At 32.3% G+C, this 16,225-nt stretch overlaps 2 protein-coding genes across 2 annotated transcripts; one reads left to right on the top strand and one right to left on the bottom strand.

Moving 5' to 3' along the window:
* Nucleotides 1-5,546: 5,546 nt before the first annotated feature.
* LOC133812964 (large ribosomal subunit protein eL32z-like) lies at nucleotides 5,547-7,765 on the top strand. Its single transcript, XM_062246822.1, has 4 exons — nucleotides 5,547-5,675; nucleotides 6,648-6,742; nucleotides 7,168-7,349; nucleotides 7,440-7,765. Exons 2-4 carry the CDS (start codon nucleotides 6,653-6,655, stop codon nucleotides 7,567-7,569), a joined length of 402 nt encoding a protein of 133 aa, XP_062102806.1. The 5' UTR covers nucleotides 5,547-5,675; nucleotides 6,648-6,652; the 3' UTR covers nucleotides 7,570-7,765.
* Nucleotides 7,766-12,526: 4,761 nt separating this feature from the next.
* Nucleotides 12,527-15,751, bottom strand: LOC133812963 (small ribosomal subunit protein eS1-like). Its single transcript, XM_062246821.1, has 8 exons — nucleotides 15,651-15,751; nucleotides 14,677-14,742; nucleotides 14,509-14,556; nucleotides 14,262-14,367; nucleotides 13,570-13,707; nucleotides 13,276-13,461; nucleotides 12,951-13,151; nucleotides 12,527-12,838 (listed from the first exon to the last, which is right to left on the bottom strand). Exons 2-8 carry the CDS (start codon nucleotides 14,685-14,687, stop codon nucleotides 12,740-12,742), a joined length of 789 nt encoding a protein of 262 aa, XP_062102805.1. The 5' UTR covers nucleotides 14,688-14,742; nucleotides 15,651-15,751; the 3' UTR covers nucleotides 12,527-12,739.
* Nucleotides 15,752-16,225: the final 474 nt, after the last annotated feature.

Raw genomic sequence — 16,225 nt, 5'->3', positions numbered from 1 at the left:
TTTTTCAAAAATGACAACCACGCATTCATCGAAAGAGACATGCATGAAAGTTGTAGCCCTATCTCTTAGGCTTCTATATATAAAATTCCATGCAATTTGGAGGTGTGTAGAGGGAGGTCTGACAAAAATACTAACATATGTACGACTATGAGCCAAAGAATTGTGAAAACTTGCCTTGAAAAGAGGAAAATTTTCAACTGTAGAATTTAGGCTTCGTTTTCACTCTAGAAGAAGCATTTACCCATGAGATGTTTATGGGAAAAATACCTAATGAGTTGAACACGTGGAAAATATTTTGTCGAGATTAGTTCGACTTCAACTAACAAAGAAGTACCCCTTTTAGAAAACTTTGGTTTGGATTTTCTGACTTCGAGCAATTTTTCGAAAATGATAACCATGCATTCATCATAAGATACATGCATAAAAGTAGTAGCCCTATCTCTTAGGCTTCTATATATAAAATTCCATGCTATTTCGAAGTGTGTAGAGGGAAGTATGATAAAAATAATAACATATGTATGACAATGCATTGTGAGAACTTGCCTTGAAAAGTGGAAAATTTGCAACTGTGGATTTTAGGCTTCGTTCTCACTTTATAAGAAGCATTTCCTCATATGATGTTGATAGAAAAAATAACTAACGTGTTGAACACATGTGGAAAATATTATGCGAGATTAGTTCGCCTTCAATTAACAATGGGGTATCCTTTTTAGAAAAATTCAATTTTTGATTTTCTGAATTTGAGCAATTTTTTGAAAATGATAATCATGCATTCAACAAAAGAGACATGCATGAATGTTGTAGCCCTATCTCTTAGGCTTCTATATATAAAATTTCATATGATTTATAGGCGTATAGATGGAAATACGACAAACATACCGATAGATGTCTGACTATGAGCCAAAAACGTGTGAAAATGTGCCTTGAAAAATGGAAAATTTTCAACTGTGAAGTTTAGGCTTCGTTTTCAATCTAGAAGAAACATGTACCCATGAGATGTCGATGGGTAAAATAATTAACGTGTTGAATACATGTGGAAAATATTATGTCGAGAATTGTTCGACTTCAATTACACAAAGTGTGTCCCTTTAAGAAAAATTTGGTTTGGATTTTCTGACTTCGAGCAATTTTTTGAAAATCATAACCATAAAATCATCAAAAAAGATATGTGTAAAAGTTGTAGCACAATCAATTAGGCTTTTATATATAAAATTTCATGCAATTTGGAGGTTAGTAAAGGGAGGTACAATAAAAATATTGATAGATGTCCGACTATGAGCCAAAGTTTTGTGAAAACTGGCCTTGAAAAGTGGAAATTTTCAACTATTGAGTTTAGGCTTTGTTTTCACTCTAGAAGAAGCATTTCACCATTAGATGTCGATGGGATAAATTACTAACATGTTGAAGACATGTGGAAAATATTATGTCAAAATTAGTTCGGGTTAAATTACAAAAAGGGTAGGCCTTTTAGAAAAATTCGATTTGGATTTTTAGTCTTCGAGCAATTTTTCAAAAATGACAACCATACATTCATCATAAGAGACATGCATGAAAGTTCTAGCCCTATCTCTTAGGCTTCTATATATAGAATTTCATGCAATTTGGAGGTCTGTATTATTAGGTATGATAAAAATAGTGACATATGTACGACCATGAGCCAAAGAATTGTGAGAACTTGCCTTTAAATGTGGAAAATTTTCAACTTTGGAGTTTAGGCTTCGTTTTCACTCTAGAAGAAGTATTTCCCCATGAGATGTCGATGGGAAAAATAAATAAAGTGTTGAACACATGTGGAAAATATTATGTCGAGATTAGTTTGCCTTCAATTAACAAATGGGTATCCTTTTTAGAAAAATTCGGTTTGGATTTTCTGACTTTGAGCAATTTTTCAGAAATGATAATTCGCATTAAATGAAAGAGACAAGCATGAATGTTTTATCCCTATCTCTTAGGCTTCTATATATAAAATTTCATATAATTTATATGTGTATAGATGGAGGTACGACATACATACATACATACATACATACATACATATGTCCGACTATGAGCCAAAAACGTGTGAAAACTTGCCTTGAAAAATGGAAAATTTTCAACTGTGGAGTTTAGGCTTCGTTTTCACTCTAGAATAAGCATGTACCCATGAGATGTCGATGAGTGAAATAACTAACGTGTTGAACACATGTGGAAAATATTATGTTGAGAATTGTTCGGCTTCAATTAACAAAAGTGTAACCCTTTTAGAAAAATTTGGTTTGGATTTTCTAACTTCGAGCAATTTTTCGAAAATCATAACCACGCAAGCATCGAAAGAGACAAGCATAAAATTTGTAGAGCAATCAATAAGTCTTCTATTTATAAAATTTCATGCAATTTAGAGGTGAGTAGGGGGAGGTACAACAAAAATACTGACAGATGTTCGTCTATAAGACAAAGTTTTTTGAAAATTGGCCTTGAAAAATGGAAATTTTCAACTGTGGAGTTTAGATGTTGTTTTCACTCTAGAAGAAGAATTTTACCAAGATATGTTGATGGGAGAAATAACTAACATGTTGAACACATATGGAAAATATTATGTCGAGATTAGTTCGGCTTAAATTACCAAAGGGGTTCCCATTTTAGAAAAAATAGGTTTGGATTTTACTAAATTTGAGCAATTTTTTGAAAATGATAATGGCACATTCCACAAAAGAGAAAAGCATGAAAGTAGTAACCCTATCTTTTAGGCTTCTATATATAAAATTTATATATATTTGGAGGTGTGTAGAGGGAAGTACAACAAAATTACTAATAGATATCCGACTAAGATCCAAAGTTTTGTGAAAACCAACCTTGACAAATGGAAAATTTTAAATTGTGGAGTTTAGACTTCATTTTCACTCTAGAAGAAGTATTTCCCTGTGAGATGTCGATGGGAGAAATAACTAACGTGTTGAACACATGTGGAAAATATTTTGTCGAGATTAGTTCGGCTTCAATTAACGAAGGGGTAACCCTTTTAGAAAAAATCGGTTTGGATTTTCTGACATCGAGCAATTTTTCAAAAATGATAACCATGCATTCATCGAAACAGACATACACGAAATTTGTAGTCCTATCTCTTATGCTTCTATATATAAAATTTCAAGCAATTTGGAGGTGTGTAGAGGGAGATATGATAACAGACTAAGTACAAACTTAGTTTATTCGATGATAGAATAGGTCTAATTGATAAATGACGGTTTTGACTGAGTTTTTTCAATGACAGAGTAGTTAAAGGTTGGGAATTTTCTATAACATACAAGGTACATTTGATAACAGATTGGGTACAAATTGGGTCCATTTTGTGATAGATTGGGCACAGACTAAGTCCATTTAATGACAAACAGGGTACAGACTAGCTCCTAAACCATAAACCCATTATCCCTATACTTGAAACACCCATGCCCTAAATCTTTAACCCCTAGCCATAAACATGAAACCTGAAACCCTAAAACCTAACCCTTAAGCCCTATGCCCTTGACCCAAAACCCTACACCCTAACCTAGGCATGGAATAACCTTATTCAATGAAAAACAAAGTATAGAATGTGTCTACTTGATGACGGAAGGGGTAGAGATTGAGTTCGTTTCATGACAGACTAGTACAAACTTAGTCTATTTCATGACAGACTGGGTCTATTTGATAATAGACTAGGTCAAACTAATAGCAGACTAAGTACAAACTCAGTTTATTCGATGATATACTAGGTCTAATTGATAAAAGACACAGTTTAGATTGAGTTTTTTCAATGACGGAGTAGTTAAAGACTTGGCATTTTTTATAACAGACTAGGTACATTCAATAATAGACTGGGTCCATTCGGTGACAGATTGGGCACAAACTGGGTCTATTTGATGAGAAACAGGGTACAGACTATCTCATAAACCATATACCCCTGAGCCCTAAACCTTGTGGATGAGGACTCACAAATAGGTGAACAAAAGCTTGATTTGAGTGGCGTCAACTAAGACTCACGATCATGCCTTCGATTTGGATTTGTTGGGGAAGTGGGTGAACGATGGAGATTCACAAATGTGGCTTTGATGTGGGATTCAATTTGAGAGGATGGCTACTTCAAAGTGGGTGAACAATTTTTTGTTTTAGATTTATGGATTTTGTTTTAAATTTTCTTGCATGATGTTGAATAAATTGTGGATTTTGTCTCTAGATTTGTTAATGTTTTTGGTTCATCAATTCTTAGTTCGTCAACCATGGAGGTGGCACGGGGATGGTGAGGATTGGGGGCGACCGATGAGTGTAGGAGCGAAGGAGATGGGGGACAACCATATCTTCACTTTCCAGATTTAGCTAATTAAAAGACAAATTCAAATATGTTTCCGAATTTGGTTAGCATATAAAATAATTCCAAATATATTTTGTTACTAGTTTTGAAAAATAAAATTTGTGTATGGGCTTATGAATTTTTGTTTTGTTAAATTTAGTTATGTTTTTTTTAATTATTTCAGTATATTTATAAATAACAAAAAATCAATAAATCTATTATGATTAAGGGTGATTTGGTCATGATGAAAAATATGTTGCCAAAATTTGTGCTGAAGGTACTATTTTTAACTGATTTTCAAAATTGAGAGTACCAAGTAAATAATATTAGTAATAGAAGGTACAAAAATGATACTTTACCAAAACACGGGTACTAAATATGCGCCATAATATAATAACATTAGTTATTGATTTAATACCTATGTGTTACACTATAATGGGTGATAGTCACAATATTATCATTTGAATATTTTTGTATCAGATACAATCATTTTGATGTTAAAATTATAAATTACTTTTGTAAATGTTAGTTATAGACTTTTTAGTTATAAAACTAGTTTTGAAAATTGTTCAAAAAAAAGTTAGTTTTGTAAAACTGTTACAAAAATAACTTTACTTAGTTGAGAATTCGTCTACAATTTTTGTTTACAAAATTTCATTTCTATAATTGATTTTTGTAAGAAATGTTTATAAAAATGCATTTTTATAACTGATTTTTGCATCAACATTTACAAAAATATATAAGATATTTACAAATTTATAACAGATTTTTACAAGATTGTAAAAACATTGTATTTTACGAGTTGTAATCTATAGCTTTGCCATTTCTTATTTAATTTCATATATTTTTTTAGGTGAAAATTACATTTTATATGGGTTTTTTAATAAAGTTTTCAAAAATATGTCTTTTTTTTTATAAGTATTATTTTATGGCTTTTTAAAACGTGTATTCCTTTCTATAGGCTTTTTTTCCCATATTTTTGTAAAAAATCATTATTATACCATATTTTTGTAAAAAATCATTATTATTCCATATTTTTTTTCCCATAATCTGATTTTTTTTTAATTAAATTTGTTCATGCAAACTAAAAAAAATTAATTACCATATTTTTGCATATTAATAGCTAAAAAGCAATATTTATGAAAAAATCCCTTTTATTAAAGTCATTTGTAGATTTTCCAAAAAAACACAAAAAAAGTCACGGGCTTTTCGCAAATGAGCCCAGAAAATAGTGGCCCGTATATGAAGCCCAAGAAGAGATATAAGAAACACGACTCTCCGTGTATATATAGTCTCGTTCGAAACCCTAGCTTGTTCTTCATCGCCTGCTCGTTCTCAGTAGGGTTTACCAAACTGTAGCTACCCCTTACAGGTTCGATACCTTACTCTCTGATCTTCTATGGTTTGTTCAGTTGAGCTTGTTGGTAGTTAGGGTTATGTTTCTTGCTCATATTCTTGCATATTTCTTCAATGGTACATTCTTTCCTGGTTCATTTTGCTATTTCATTTCCATTTTTTTAATGAAAAATACGCAATTCTATTTATTTAATTAAGTACTTGGGATTTTTGTTCAGATTCTATTTTCTCTGTGGAGATTTATTTCTAGTTAGTGTTGTAGATCAAACTGTGGCTCATTGTATACACTTGTATACTTTTATACTACGTCTTTCGGGATTTCATCACTTTATGTTCAGTTTAAATTATTTATGCTCATTACTTTTGAAGTTTTCAGTTTTATAATATAAATTTCTATCAATATATGGTTTATTTACTTTTGTGTTTTGTGCGTTGTAGAGATATATGTTCTGGGATGTGCATTTAGTTTAGGGTCTGGGATTCTTTGATTCATGTATTAGTTTAGGGATTTCTTGTGGTCTTGAATTTATGGTCTGGCACTTGGTTTAGGGTTTGGTATTTTTTAAAAAAAAAAATTAAGTGGTAAATAGAATGATAAAGAAGATATTTAGTATGGAAGTAGTTCATCAAACTGGTTTTGATTGTAATCATTAATTGGGGTATTATTTGGAGGTGGCCCTATGCTTAGTTTGTTGTGCTTAGATTCATTTCGGAAGTTGAGTAGAGTATGCGTAGTTCATTTAGCTAATTGGTTTGTTTCTTTGAAAAGTATACACGAGGACAGAAACTCATTTGGTTATGTTAAATTTCTAAGCAAGGCTGCATTTCAGCATTCTTTGTTGTGATCCTTATTTTGCCCATTTAACAGTTTTTTTGTCATTTTTCTATATTCATTATCTTAATATTATGTATATGCATTTTAAGCCTATGCACCTTTAAACTTTATGTTGTGTTGATTAGGAAGATTATTTTTATTTTTATGCTTCAGATACAATGGCGGTTCCCCTACTTACCAAGAAGATTGTGAAGAAGCGCGTCAAGCAGTTCAAGAGGCCCCAATGGGACAGAAAGATATCGGTTAAGGTTTGTAATTCAGCATTTATCCCATTTTGATTGGTTTTGTTATTGGTCTACCATGACTTAAGTATGTAAGTATTTGTAGGTGCAAGTGTATATATTCTCCAAAAAAATTATCTATTTTGTAAAGGCAGTGTGGATAGCTTTGTTTATTTGAAGTTCAGTATCTCAAATGGTTTTACTAGTAATTTTTTTCTTGTTCTGGTTCGTACTAAGGAGAAGCAATGACCTTGTAGGGCAACCATTCTTTAGTATTTTCTGAGATCAGAATGACTTTTGAATAATTTCTGTTCTAAATAATACATCTTTTGTTTTTAGTTTTAGTGCGTGTTCTTCCTTTGTACTTTGTCTTCTCGAGTTTTCCATTTTCATTTCTTTGTTACATTTGTGTCATAATGTGTAGTTAATTATGTGTTTGTAATGTTGCACAGACCAGCTGGAGAAGGCCAAAGGGTATTGATTCCCGTGTGAGGAGGAAGTTCAAGGGTGTTACTTTGATGCCAAACATTGGTTACGGCACAGACAAGAAGACACGCCACTACCTTCCCAATGGATTCAAGAAATTTGTTGTGAACAATGTCAAAGAGCTTGAACTTCTGATGATGCACAACAGGTAAGCATTTCATTGATGTCTTGTGCAACTTTGTTTGCTTGTTCTTGTTGAGAAGTTGTACAAACCCTTTTTCTTTTACATCCGTTTCAGGACATACTGTGCTGAGATTGCTCACAACGTCTCAACCCGGAAGCGAAAGGAGATTGTTGAGCGAGCTGCCCAGTTGGATGTTGTTGTTACCAACAAGTTGGCTAGGTTGCGCAGCCAGGAGGATGAATGAGCATTTATGCTTTTATTTTTGTTTATTTGCTTTGTGAGATTTACCAGTACTTTTAGGTACTTTTTGTTGAAGGTACTTTGTTCTTAATTTTGCAGTTTCTTTTGGATTAAACGTTCTGTAGAATCTGGGCTCTTTTACTGCTCAAATACCTTGAAAGTAATTTTTTTTGACTAGTTAAAAGTAACTTTCTTATTTATCTTTGTGTTGCCATTTTCTATATGATATTTGAAGTATAATTTCATTTTGTTGCATATTCCTGCATTGTTATACCTACCATCGAATATATTTTTGTGCCAGCCATAATATCATTAGTGAGAGAATTTATGCAAATGCTTTTGACCATGAAATTGGGTTATTATGATGAAGTCTTTATTGACAAGAAGACCATCATCGCATTCTTTGATTTACCTCTATTTTGATAAGAAGACCATCAATGCTTTTTGATTGGCTGTTGGTGTCATGACTGTTTCCAAATTGTTTGCAGATTGAGGAAATATATGCAATACTGTTGCGGTTTGGATAATGGAATTTTTCATAAATATGGCTTGGGAAAAAAAATTCCCAAATTTTATGGGAAAACTTGGTAAAATCGTGAAATTCATGGGAATTAAATGACAAAAAAAAAAAACAATAAACAAACCTACCAACCTAGTTCGACTTGCACTCGATGGGCCCGAAAAATAGCAAAGCCTACTTATGGTGGGTTAAATCTAACCTGATCCCGCAAAGCCTACTTATGGTGGGTTAAATCTAACCTAATCCCGATTAGGATCGGATCAGCACTAAGTTTTTTTTTTTGGTTGAGAAAAAACTAGGGATGAACATTTGACCCGCAACCCGAAAACTCATATTTTGGGAAAACTTGTCAGATTCGGGTTAAATCCAATCCAAACCCAACAGGAGTCGGGTCGGGTTCGAGTTTGAAATTTGTTGAACTCAGGTTCAGACCCGAAACCCGAAAAATGGTAATTTTGAAAATTTGGGTTTTTCGGCCCAAAACCCAATAGGCCCGAAATCCAACTCGAACAAATCCGAAACCTCCTGAAAACCCGAATTTTTTGGATTGATTTTGGTACTATTTTTCTCCACCCGAAACCCGCAAAACCCGAACCCGATACACCCGAAACCTGAAAATTCAACTCGTATGCACCCCTAGAAAGAACGATGTTGGGTTTGATAACAAAACTGAAAGAAAACCTTAATAAGATCACAATAGATGTGCATGACGATGAAGATGATGATGAGCTTACGATCTATGGTGTTAATGGAGGTGGGGCGTTGCTGGTCTATGCTCAGGGAAATTCTCAATTTTTTACGTATTTCAAGTTAGCTTCTCGCTCACTACCCGTGAACGAGATCGATTACTCTACTACACATCTTGAGGTGTTGGTGGCTCTTTTAGTAATCTGGTTTGAGACCTTTGTGTCATTTCTAAATCATTGAGTTTCTTGGCATGGGTTTTAACTTCCAAATCCAAACCTCATTTAAATTAAACATTGGATACATTTTAAAGTTTTTTACCTAACTCTGTCTATGGTTCTATGGTAAGTTTTGGCTGTTGATCACCCATTCTATGGTACAGGTGTAGCTTGATATAGATGTTTTATTATTTTGAAACCCTTTTGTAGAGTTGATGACTTTATGGCAGAATAACACAAGCATCACTTTGACTTGTTCATTGGAGGTTCATTTTTCAAGTGATTAGTGTTTGGTGACTCCTATTTCTTATCAATTGTTGGAGGAAATATATGATTATCTAGTATTGTATATAAATAATCTATTGTGCTATATATTGATATATAGTAGTAGTTGCTCGTCTATGAAGTTATTTGGTGCATTTTCTTGACTATTGAGCCTGAAATGTTAATATGTTTAAGTTATAAATTAAGATTTCATTAAAGGGTGTCGTATAGTTTTCTATGCATTTTATTTTGTGCAAGATTTATAAGACTCAAGGAACTATTGACCACTATTTTTGTACAAGAAGAATGAAACAATGTGAAATATAATATCACTGCACTTGTTTACTTTAAATAATTTGATTATGATGATAAATAGTAGTATTTTTCAGCCATCTAGGCACAAGATAAGATGGTTCTTTATTTTAACTTTTGAGTAATGAAGCAATAACTCGTGATTCTATACCTATTCATACAATGAATGCCAGCACCATATTGTCTATCATTTTCGAACTGTCGTGTTTGTTGTAGTTTGCAGTATGAGTTGGGAAACAAGTAAAAGGGATTTGAAGATTATAATTTTTTTGTGTTTTTCAGTTCTGTTGCAAACTCTATGTATGTCATTATATTTTCCTATAATAACTATAAAACTCCGTTAAATTGCTTGGAGTTTGGTGAAGAGCAAATAAGGTGGCAAACAGTTACCCATAATATCGGGTAACTGGTTACTCTGATCGGTAACAAGTTATCATGATTGTAACATGTTATTTTTCTTTAAAAAATCTCACCAAAAACAAAAAAATCAAACTAAAAAGTAACTAGTTACCTTGATATATCAAGAAAAAAATCATTTGAAGTAACTAGAAAAATAAAGAAAAATTACACCTAGCACTGTAAATTTCAAAAAAATTTGAAAAATATAGAATTTTACAAAAATACGGATAACAGTTTGTTACGGTTCTGTAATCAACTGTTCAATTTTCTATTTAGTTTGTAAATGTTGTTTTCAATATTGTGATGTGTTGGATATTTGTAAAATGACAAATTTACATGTGGGTTTTTACATTTTAATTCTACAAATCACCTACAATTGTTTATTTACAAGAATGTCTTGATATGTCATCAAAAAAATACCACGCTTGATTGGATTGTAACTTTGTAACAACACAATGAATATTTTTATTTATTTATTTATTTATTAAAGCATCAATATATATATATATATATATATATCTCCAATTTGATGAAAAAAAAAGTATCTAATTGAACAAAGGGGGTTCCTTACAGTAGTATGTGCAAAAACAAACAAGCCCTTTGCATTCCCCAAATCCATATGGCTGTTTGGAGCATTCTTGAGTACAACTTTGCAGCTCACATTTTGTTAAGTTCACCACCTTGTGACACGTGTGCTCTGGTATCCTCACAGCTCGAGTTCCTCCAGCAAATCCTAAGATTGACGTAAATTCAACTGTGCCACGCTCAAAAACAAAAAATGATTACACAAATTAATGTATTGCACTCATAATTAGTTGAACATCTAGTCATATGATATGATCTCAAAATTCAACCTCCTAATCTAAGTTTTCCATTAGAAATCATCTAAAAATGAATGCATTTCTATTTAGTCTAAAATTTACAATGTCTCATCAGAATTTTGAGATGTCGTGCACTATTTATCTTCTTAAGGTCTGTGACGGTGACCTTATTCGAGATAAATATGTAATTAAAGAAAGAAAAACATATTAAAGTTTCGAATGTGAAGTTCTTTAGAAGAAGGTATATATATATCATAGTAATATAAGGAATTAGGGCGTGTGTATGCAAATGAATAAAGATTTTCATATCACGACTTAAAAATAATAAATAAAAGTGAATAATCAGATATAGGTTAAGAGAGTAGTAACCTGAGAAAAGAAGCAAGAACAAGAGGAGATGGGGGGAGAGTGTGGAGGAAATCTTCATCTTTCCCCTTCTAAACTATGGTGGCCTAAAGACAAAAGCTTTGTCTAGTTAAAATGGCTAATATGCCTTGTCATGTAAGAAGCCAAAGATTCTTAAAGGTTAAAATTTCTTTAGTAAGCACCATCTGTGTACAATACAAATATGTGAGAGCTAGCCATAATAGAATTTCTATTTGAACAAAAGCGTGGAAAGGAACAAAATCTTAGTGCACTTTTGTTAGTTAAATATATGTTCTATTGGTAAGAAAAGGGTTATGATAAACACCACAAAAAAAAATAATAAAAAGACAGCACCCTACTAAAATACACCTGTAGATGGATGTGTCTCAAAATTAAAGTATATCAGTAAACCCAACTCTTGTCACTTTGTGTGTTGTACTACTAACGATAAGCTTTTTTTTTGGCACAAATTCCTTGCTTAACAACACATACTTTCCAGTGCTTGTAAATTCTATGTAGTTTTTAATAATTGAACAGAGGACTAATCTTATGGAGACAAACAAGAATACACGATTAGAATTTGAATTCTATATAAATATAAAGCTTGGCTTTATCTGTCTTCTCAAAGAGCTCAATTTTTTTTTTTTCAAGCAACTTGTTTTCCGTGTGGACAGGTAGTTGTGTTTTTGCATAGTATTATTTTCAATAATGTTTATGTAATATTTTGTATTTTAAAATCGTATATATTTAGTACTCTAAACTCAAATTTAATTAATAAAATTTTACTAATTTAATCAAACTCTTGTCAATTATATAAATTTCAAATTTAAATTTAATTACTTAATTATATGTAAATTTCAATTTTAAATTTAATTACTTAATTATATATAACTGATGACAGTTTGATCATATTGACAAAATTTTATTTATCAAATCTGAATCTAAGATATCAAATATGTATAATTTTAAAATACAAATTACTATATGAACATTATTAAAAACAGAAAGTACCAAAATAATACTTTACAAAAACATAAATTATCAAATGAGTAAATTCTGTTAATATCTAGGTACCAAAATAATACTATTCAAATAAATTCTCTTTTTTCTGTTGATATCTAGGTCCCAAAATAATACTTTACAAAAACACAAGTTATCAATGACTAAGTTCTCTTTTTCTGTTGATATCTAGTTGAATTTCCAAATACACAACCATACCAGTTGAAACAACACGATTGACCAAGACCATGTCAAAATTAGAACAAAATTGTACTCTAGTATTGTACATACTTTGAATGTTTTTACCATATTTTGCATCATTACTCCATAATGTTCTACCATACCTGATAACTGAGTTATTGGATTATAAAAATAATAGAATCATCAAACATGTATGGAATCTATAAATAAGCAAAGACAATACACGACCATGTCCGATTAAATTTTCTAGGCAGTATTTGCTCTGAATAAGTCAAATTAGAGCAAAATATCCATCAATACAAAATTCTACTCGTCAAACACAAACCCGCAAAATTGAAAGACTGGCTTAAATGTTCCTGATTTTAACAAAAAAAGAAATTTTGAATTTCATTATGCTCCGACGACCTCGGTGACCTCACCCTCGACCGCTGTTTCATCAGCTGGCCTGTCAACCTTCACTCCAACATCCTCGGAGTAATCACCGTGAACCTACACAACAAAATCAACAAATCAAAACCCCCCCAACAAAATGATCACATTCGGTATGGTAGCAATACAAGGATTAGATTAAAAGGGGTTTAGAATGGAATCCGACGAATACCTCCATCAGCTTGCCAAGATCGAATTTGGGAGCTTTAAGGATCTTCACTTTGCGAATGAAGACATTCTGGAGTGGGTAGATGCTAGACGTTGCCTTCTCAATCTCTCTACCAATCATTTCAGGAATAAACTTGTTCACCAAATCCTTAAGGTCGCAGGATGTGGCCTGGTTGATCATAATTTCCCTCATCTTTCTTCTAATCTGACAAAAAGAAAATTCAAACAGCAAACGAAGATTGTTGATACCAGTTTCTAATTGTGATCATAGCCTACTAGATTAAAGAATGGAGCTTTCAAATGAACAATCAAATCAAATCAAATCAAACCTGACGGATCTGGCTGGACTGGGCATAGCAGGTTCTCTTGACCTGGTTAGCACGTCTCTTTGTGAAAGCAATGCAGAACATCCTGAGGGTGTAGTTGTCAGTGGTCTTGACATCCACATGAGCCTCAATAAGTGTTTGCCACTTGCGCACAAGCGACCTCAGCTTATCGGTGGTGAAGTCCATTCCCTGTAAATTTGCATGATCATCATTAAACACATAAAAACTTTGAATAAAAATAGCACTATAAGCATAAATTTTTTTAAATAGATGATTCAAATTCTTATAAAACATTACCCAGAAGTTTGTGAGAACATTCTTCCCTTGAACATCTTCAGCTCTCAAACGGATTTTCCTGTAAGCGTGATCCTCATCCTTCTGGAGATCAGCCAAGGAAACCTCAAACACTCTGTGTTTAAGCCCTTCAGAAGCAATCTGGGAAAATAATACACAAATTAAACATCAATGCAGCTCTAAAAGTATGAAATCTGTCAAGTATACAAAGATAAAGCATATCATCCCAATTAGGTACATGAAATAACATAATAGCTTAGCATTTCTCCAATCCAAAATATGCATTTACATAAATGAATACCGTATACGAACTTAACAAAACTAACAATCGCTAACTGAAGTAAAATAGATTTTTGAGCAAGGTATGTCGTCCTAATGCTTAGGCATCTCAAGCACTGCAGTTATCATCATAATAAGTTTAAATATCCACATAGCTTTCATCAATGGTAGCGTGCTTAAATTTACTTTACATGATATACAATCCCAAAAATCAAATGCACAAAAAGATGAAAAAATGATGCCTTTGTTCAAATTAGCAACTGCATTTCTCCACCAAAGCACCAAATAAAGTACAAATAGAGCTTCACATAAAATAAAATAAAATCATCATGGGCAACTACGTTGAGCACTGAAGAGTTCATCCCAGTAATAATAATAATTAAAATAATTAAATCAAAAAAATTGAGGAGATAAACCTTGGTTCCCTGAGTTCTGGTGACGAGGGTTTTGCCAACTTGTCTTTGGTTGAAGAGAGAAGGAGCCTTGATGTCATACCAATCCTTCTTGGCAAAGGGATCGGCTCTGAATTATATTATTGAGATAACAAAGTGTTAATAAAGTAGATATTCAGACATTTTCATTCTCAACAAATCTAAATAAGAGTGCCATTTTTGGAAGAAAATATGAATAGATAAAGTAGAACATAGTGCAAATTCCACTTACGCCTTCTTCTTCCCTCCCTTCTTACCCTTCGAAATCCTCTTGTTCTTCCTGAAAATCAAATCACATTGTTAAAAAAAGAGATAGAGAGAAAGCATATGCTAGAGAGAAAATTAATCTCCACATTTACATGAATAAAGCATATGCTAGAGAGAAAGAGAGAAGAGGTACCCGACAGCCATGTTTGCAAAGAAGACGAGAGTAGTGCGGAGGAGGTGGCTGGGTGATATACACCAGCTAATATGTGATACAGAAAAATGACAACAAAACTGTTAAATGGATAAAATCAATTTTAATATATTTACATCGACAGCAAAATAAGGATTGAAACCCAAACAAAGAATGCTGAAATGCAGCCTTGTTTAGAAATTTAACATAACCAAAAAAAGTTTCTGTGCTCGTACATACTTTTCAAAGAAACAAACCAATTAACTAAAGGAATCACACATACTCTACTCAGCTTCCTAAATGAATCTAAGCACAACAAACCAAGCAGAGGGCCACCTCCAAATAATACCCCAATTAATGATTTCAATCAAAACCAATTTGCTGAACTACTGCCAAAATAGAGATCTTCATTATCATTCTATTTGTCACTTCAAATTTTTAAAAAATATATATACAAAAAATACCAAACCCTAAACCTAGTGCAGCAAGTCCCAGACCATAAATTCAAGGCAACAAGAAATCCCTAAACTAGCACATGAATCAAAGAATCCCAGACCCTAAACTAAATGCAAATCCCAGAACATATATCACATATTGATAGAAATTTATATCATTAAACTGAAAACTTCAAAAGTGATGAACATAAATAAATTAAACTGAACATGAAGTGATGAAATCCCGAAAGATATCGTATAAAAGTATACAAAGTGTATACAATGAGCCACAATTTGATCTACAACCCTAACTAAAAATAATTCTCCACAGAGAAAATAGAAACTTAACAAAAATTTCAAGTGCTTAATTAAATAGAATTGCGTAGTTTTCATTGAAAAAATGGAAATGGAATAGCAAAATGAACCAGGAAAGAATGTACCATTGAAGAAAATATACAAGAATATGAACAAAGAAACATAACCCTGACTACCAACAAGCTCGACTGAACAAACCATAGAAGATCAGAGAGTGAGGTATCGAACCTGTAACAGGTAGCTGCAGTTTCGTAAACCCTACTGAGAATGAGCAGGCGATGAAGAACAAGCTAGGGTTCCGAACGAGACTATATATACTCACCTTGCTCATGTTTCTTATACCCCTTCTTGGGCTTCATATACGGGCCACTATATTGTGGGCTAATTTTCAAAAAGCCCGTGAGTTTTTTTATTGGGAAATTTACACATATACTTCTTTTTTAAAAAAGTGATTTACACAAATATCTTAAAAATGTAAACTTATTCCAAAAATACCTTAAAACAATTTATTTACACATATACCGTGTCATAGTATACCAGATTTTGAAGATAATTGGAAAAATACGCTTCTCGAAATTTTGTATGAGTTGTAAAAAGTTACATTTTGAATGCTTAAAATACCGATTGGTCACTTCTTTACAAAAGGTTTTATTTTTAAATTATATTACCTCATATACATTTTGGTTACCTCCAAAACTTATTTGTAGAATCTTAATAATATATCAATTAGTTATTTTTGAGTTATATTATAGTATCTTATTATTTAAAATACTTTTACGTCATCTTTGAGTCTATTTTAGAAA

The sequence above is a fragment of the Humulus lupulus genome, chromosome 1, assembly GCF_963169125.1.
Source record: "Humulus lupulus chromosome 1, drHumLupu1.1, whole genome shotgun sequence".
In the NCBI taxonomy this organism is placed as follows: domain Eukaryota; kingdom Viridiplantae; phylum Streptophyta; class Magnoliopsida; order Rosales; family Cannabaceae; genus Humulus; species Humulus lupulus.
Note: the sequence above shows the minus strand (reverse complement) of the source record. Positions and strands in the feature narration are given on the sequence as shown.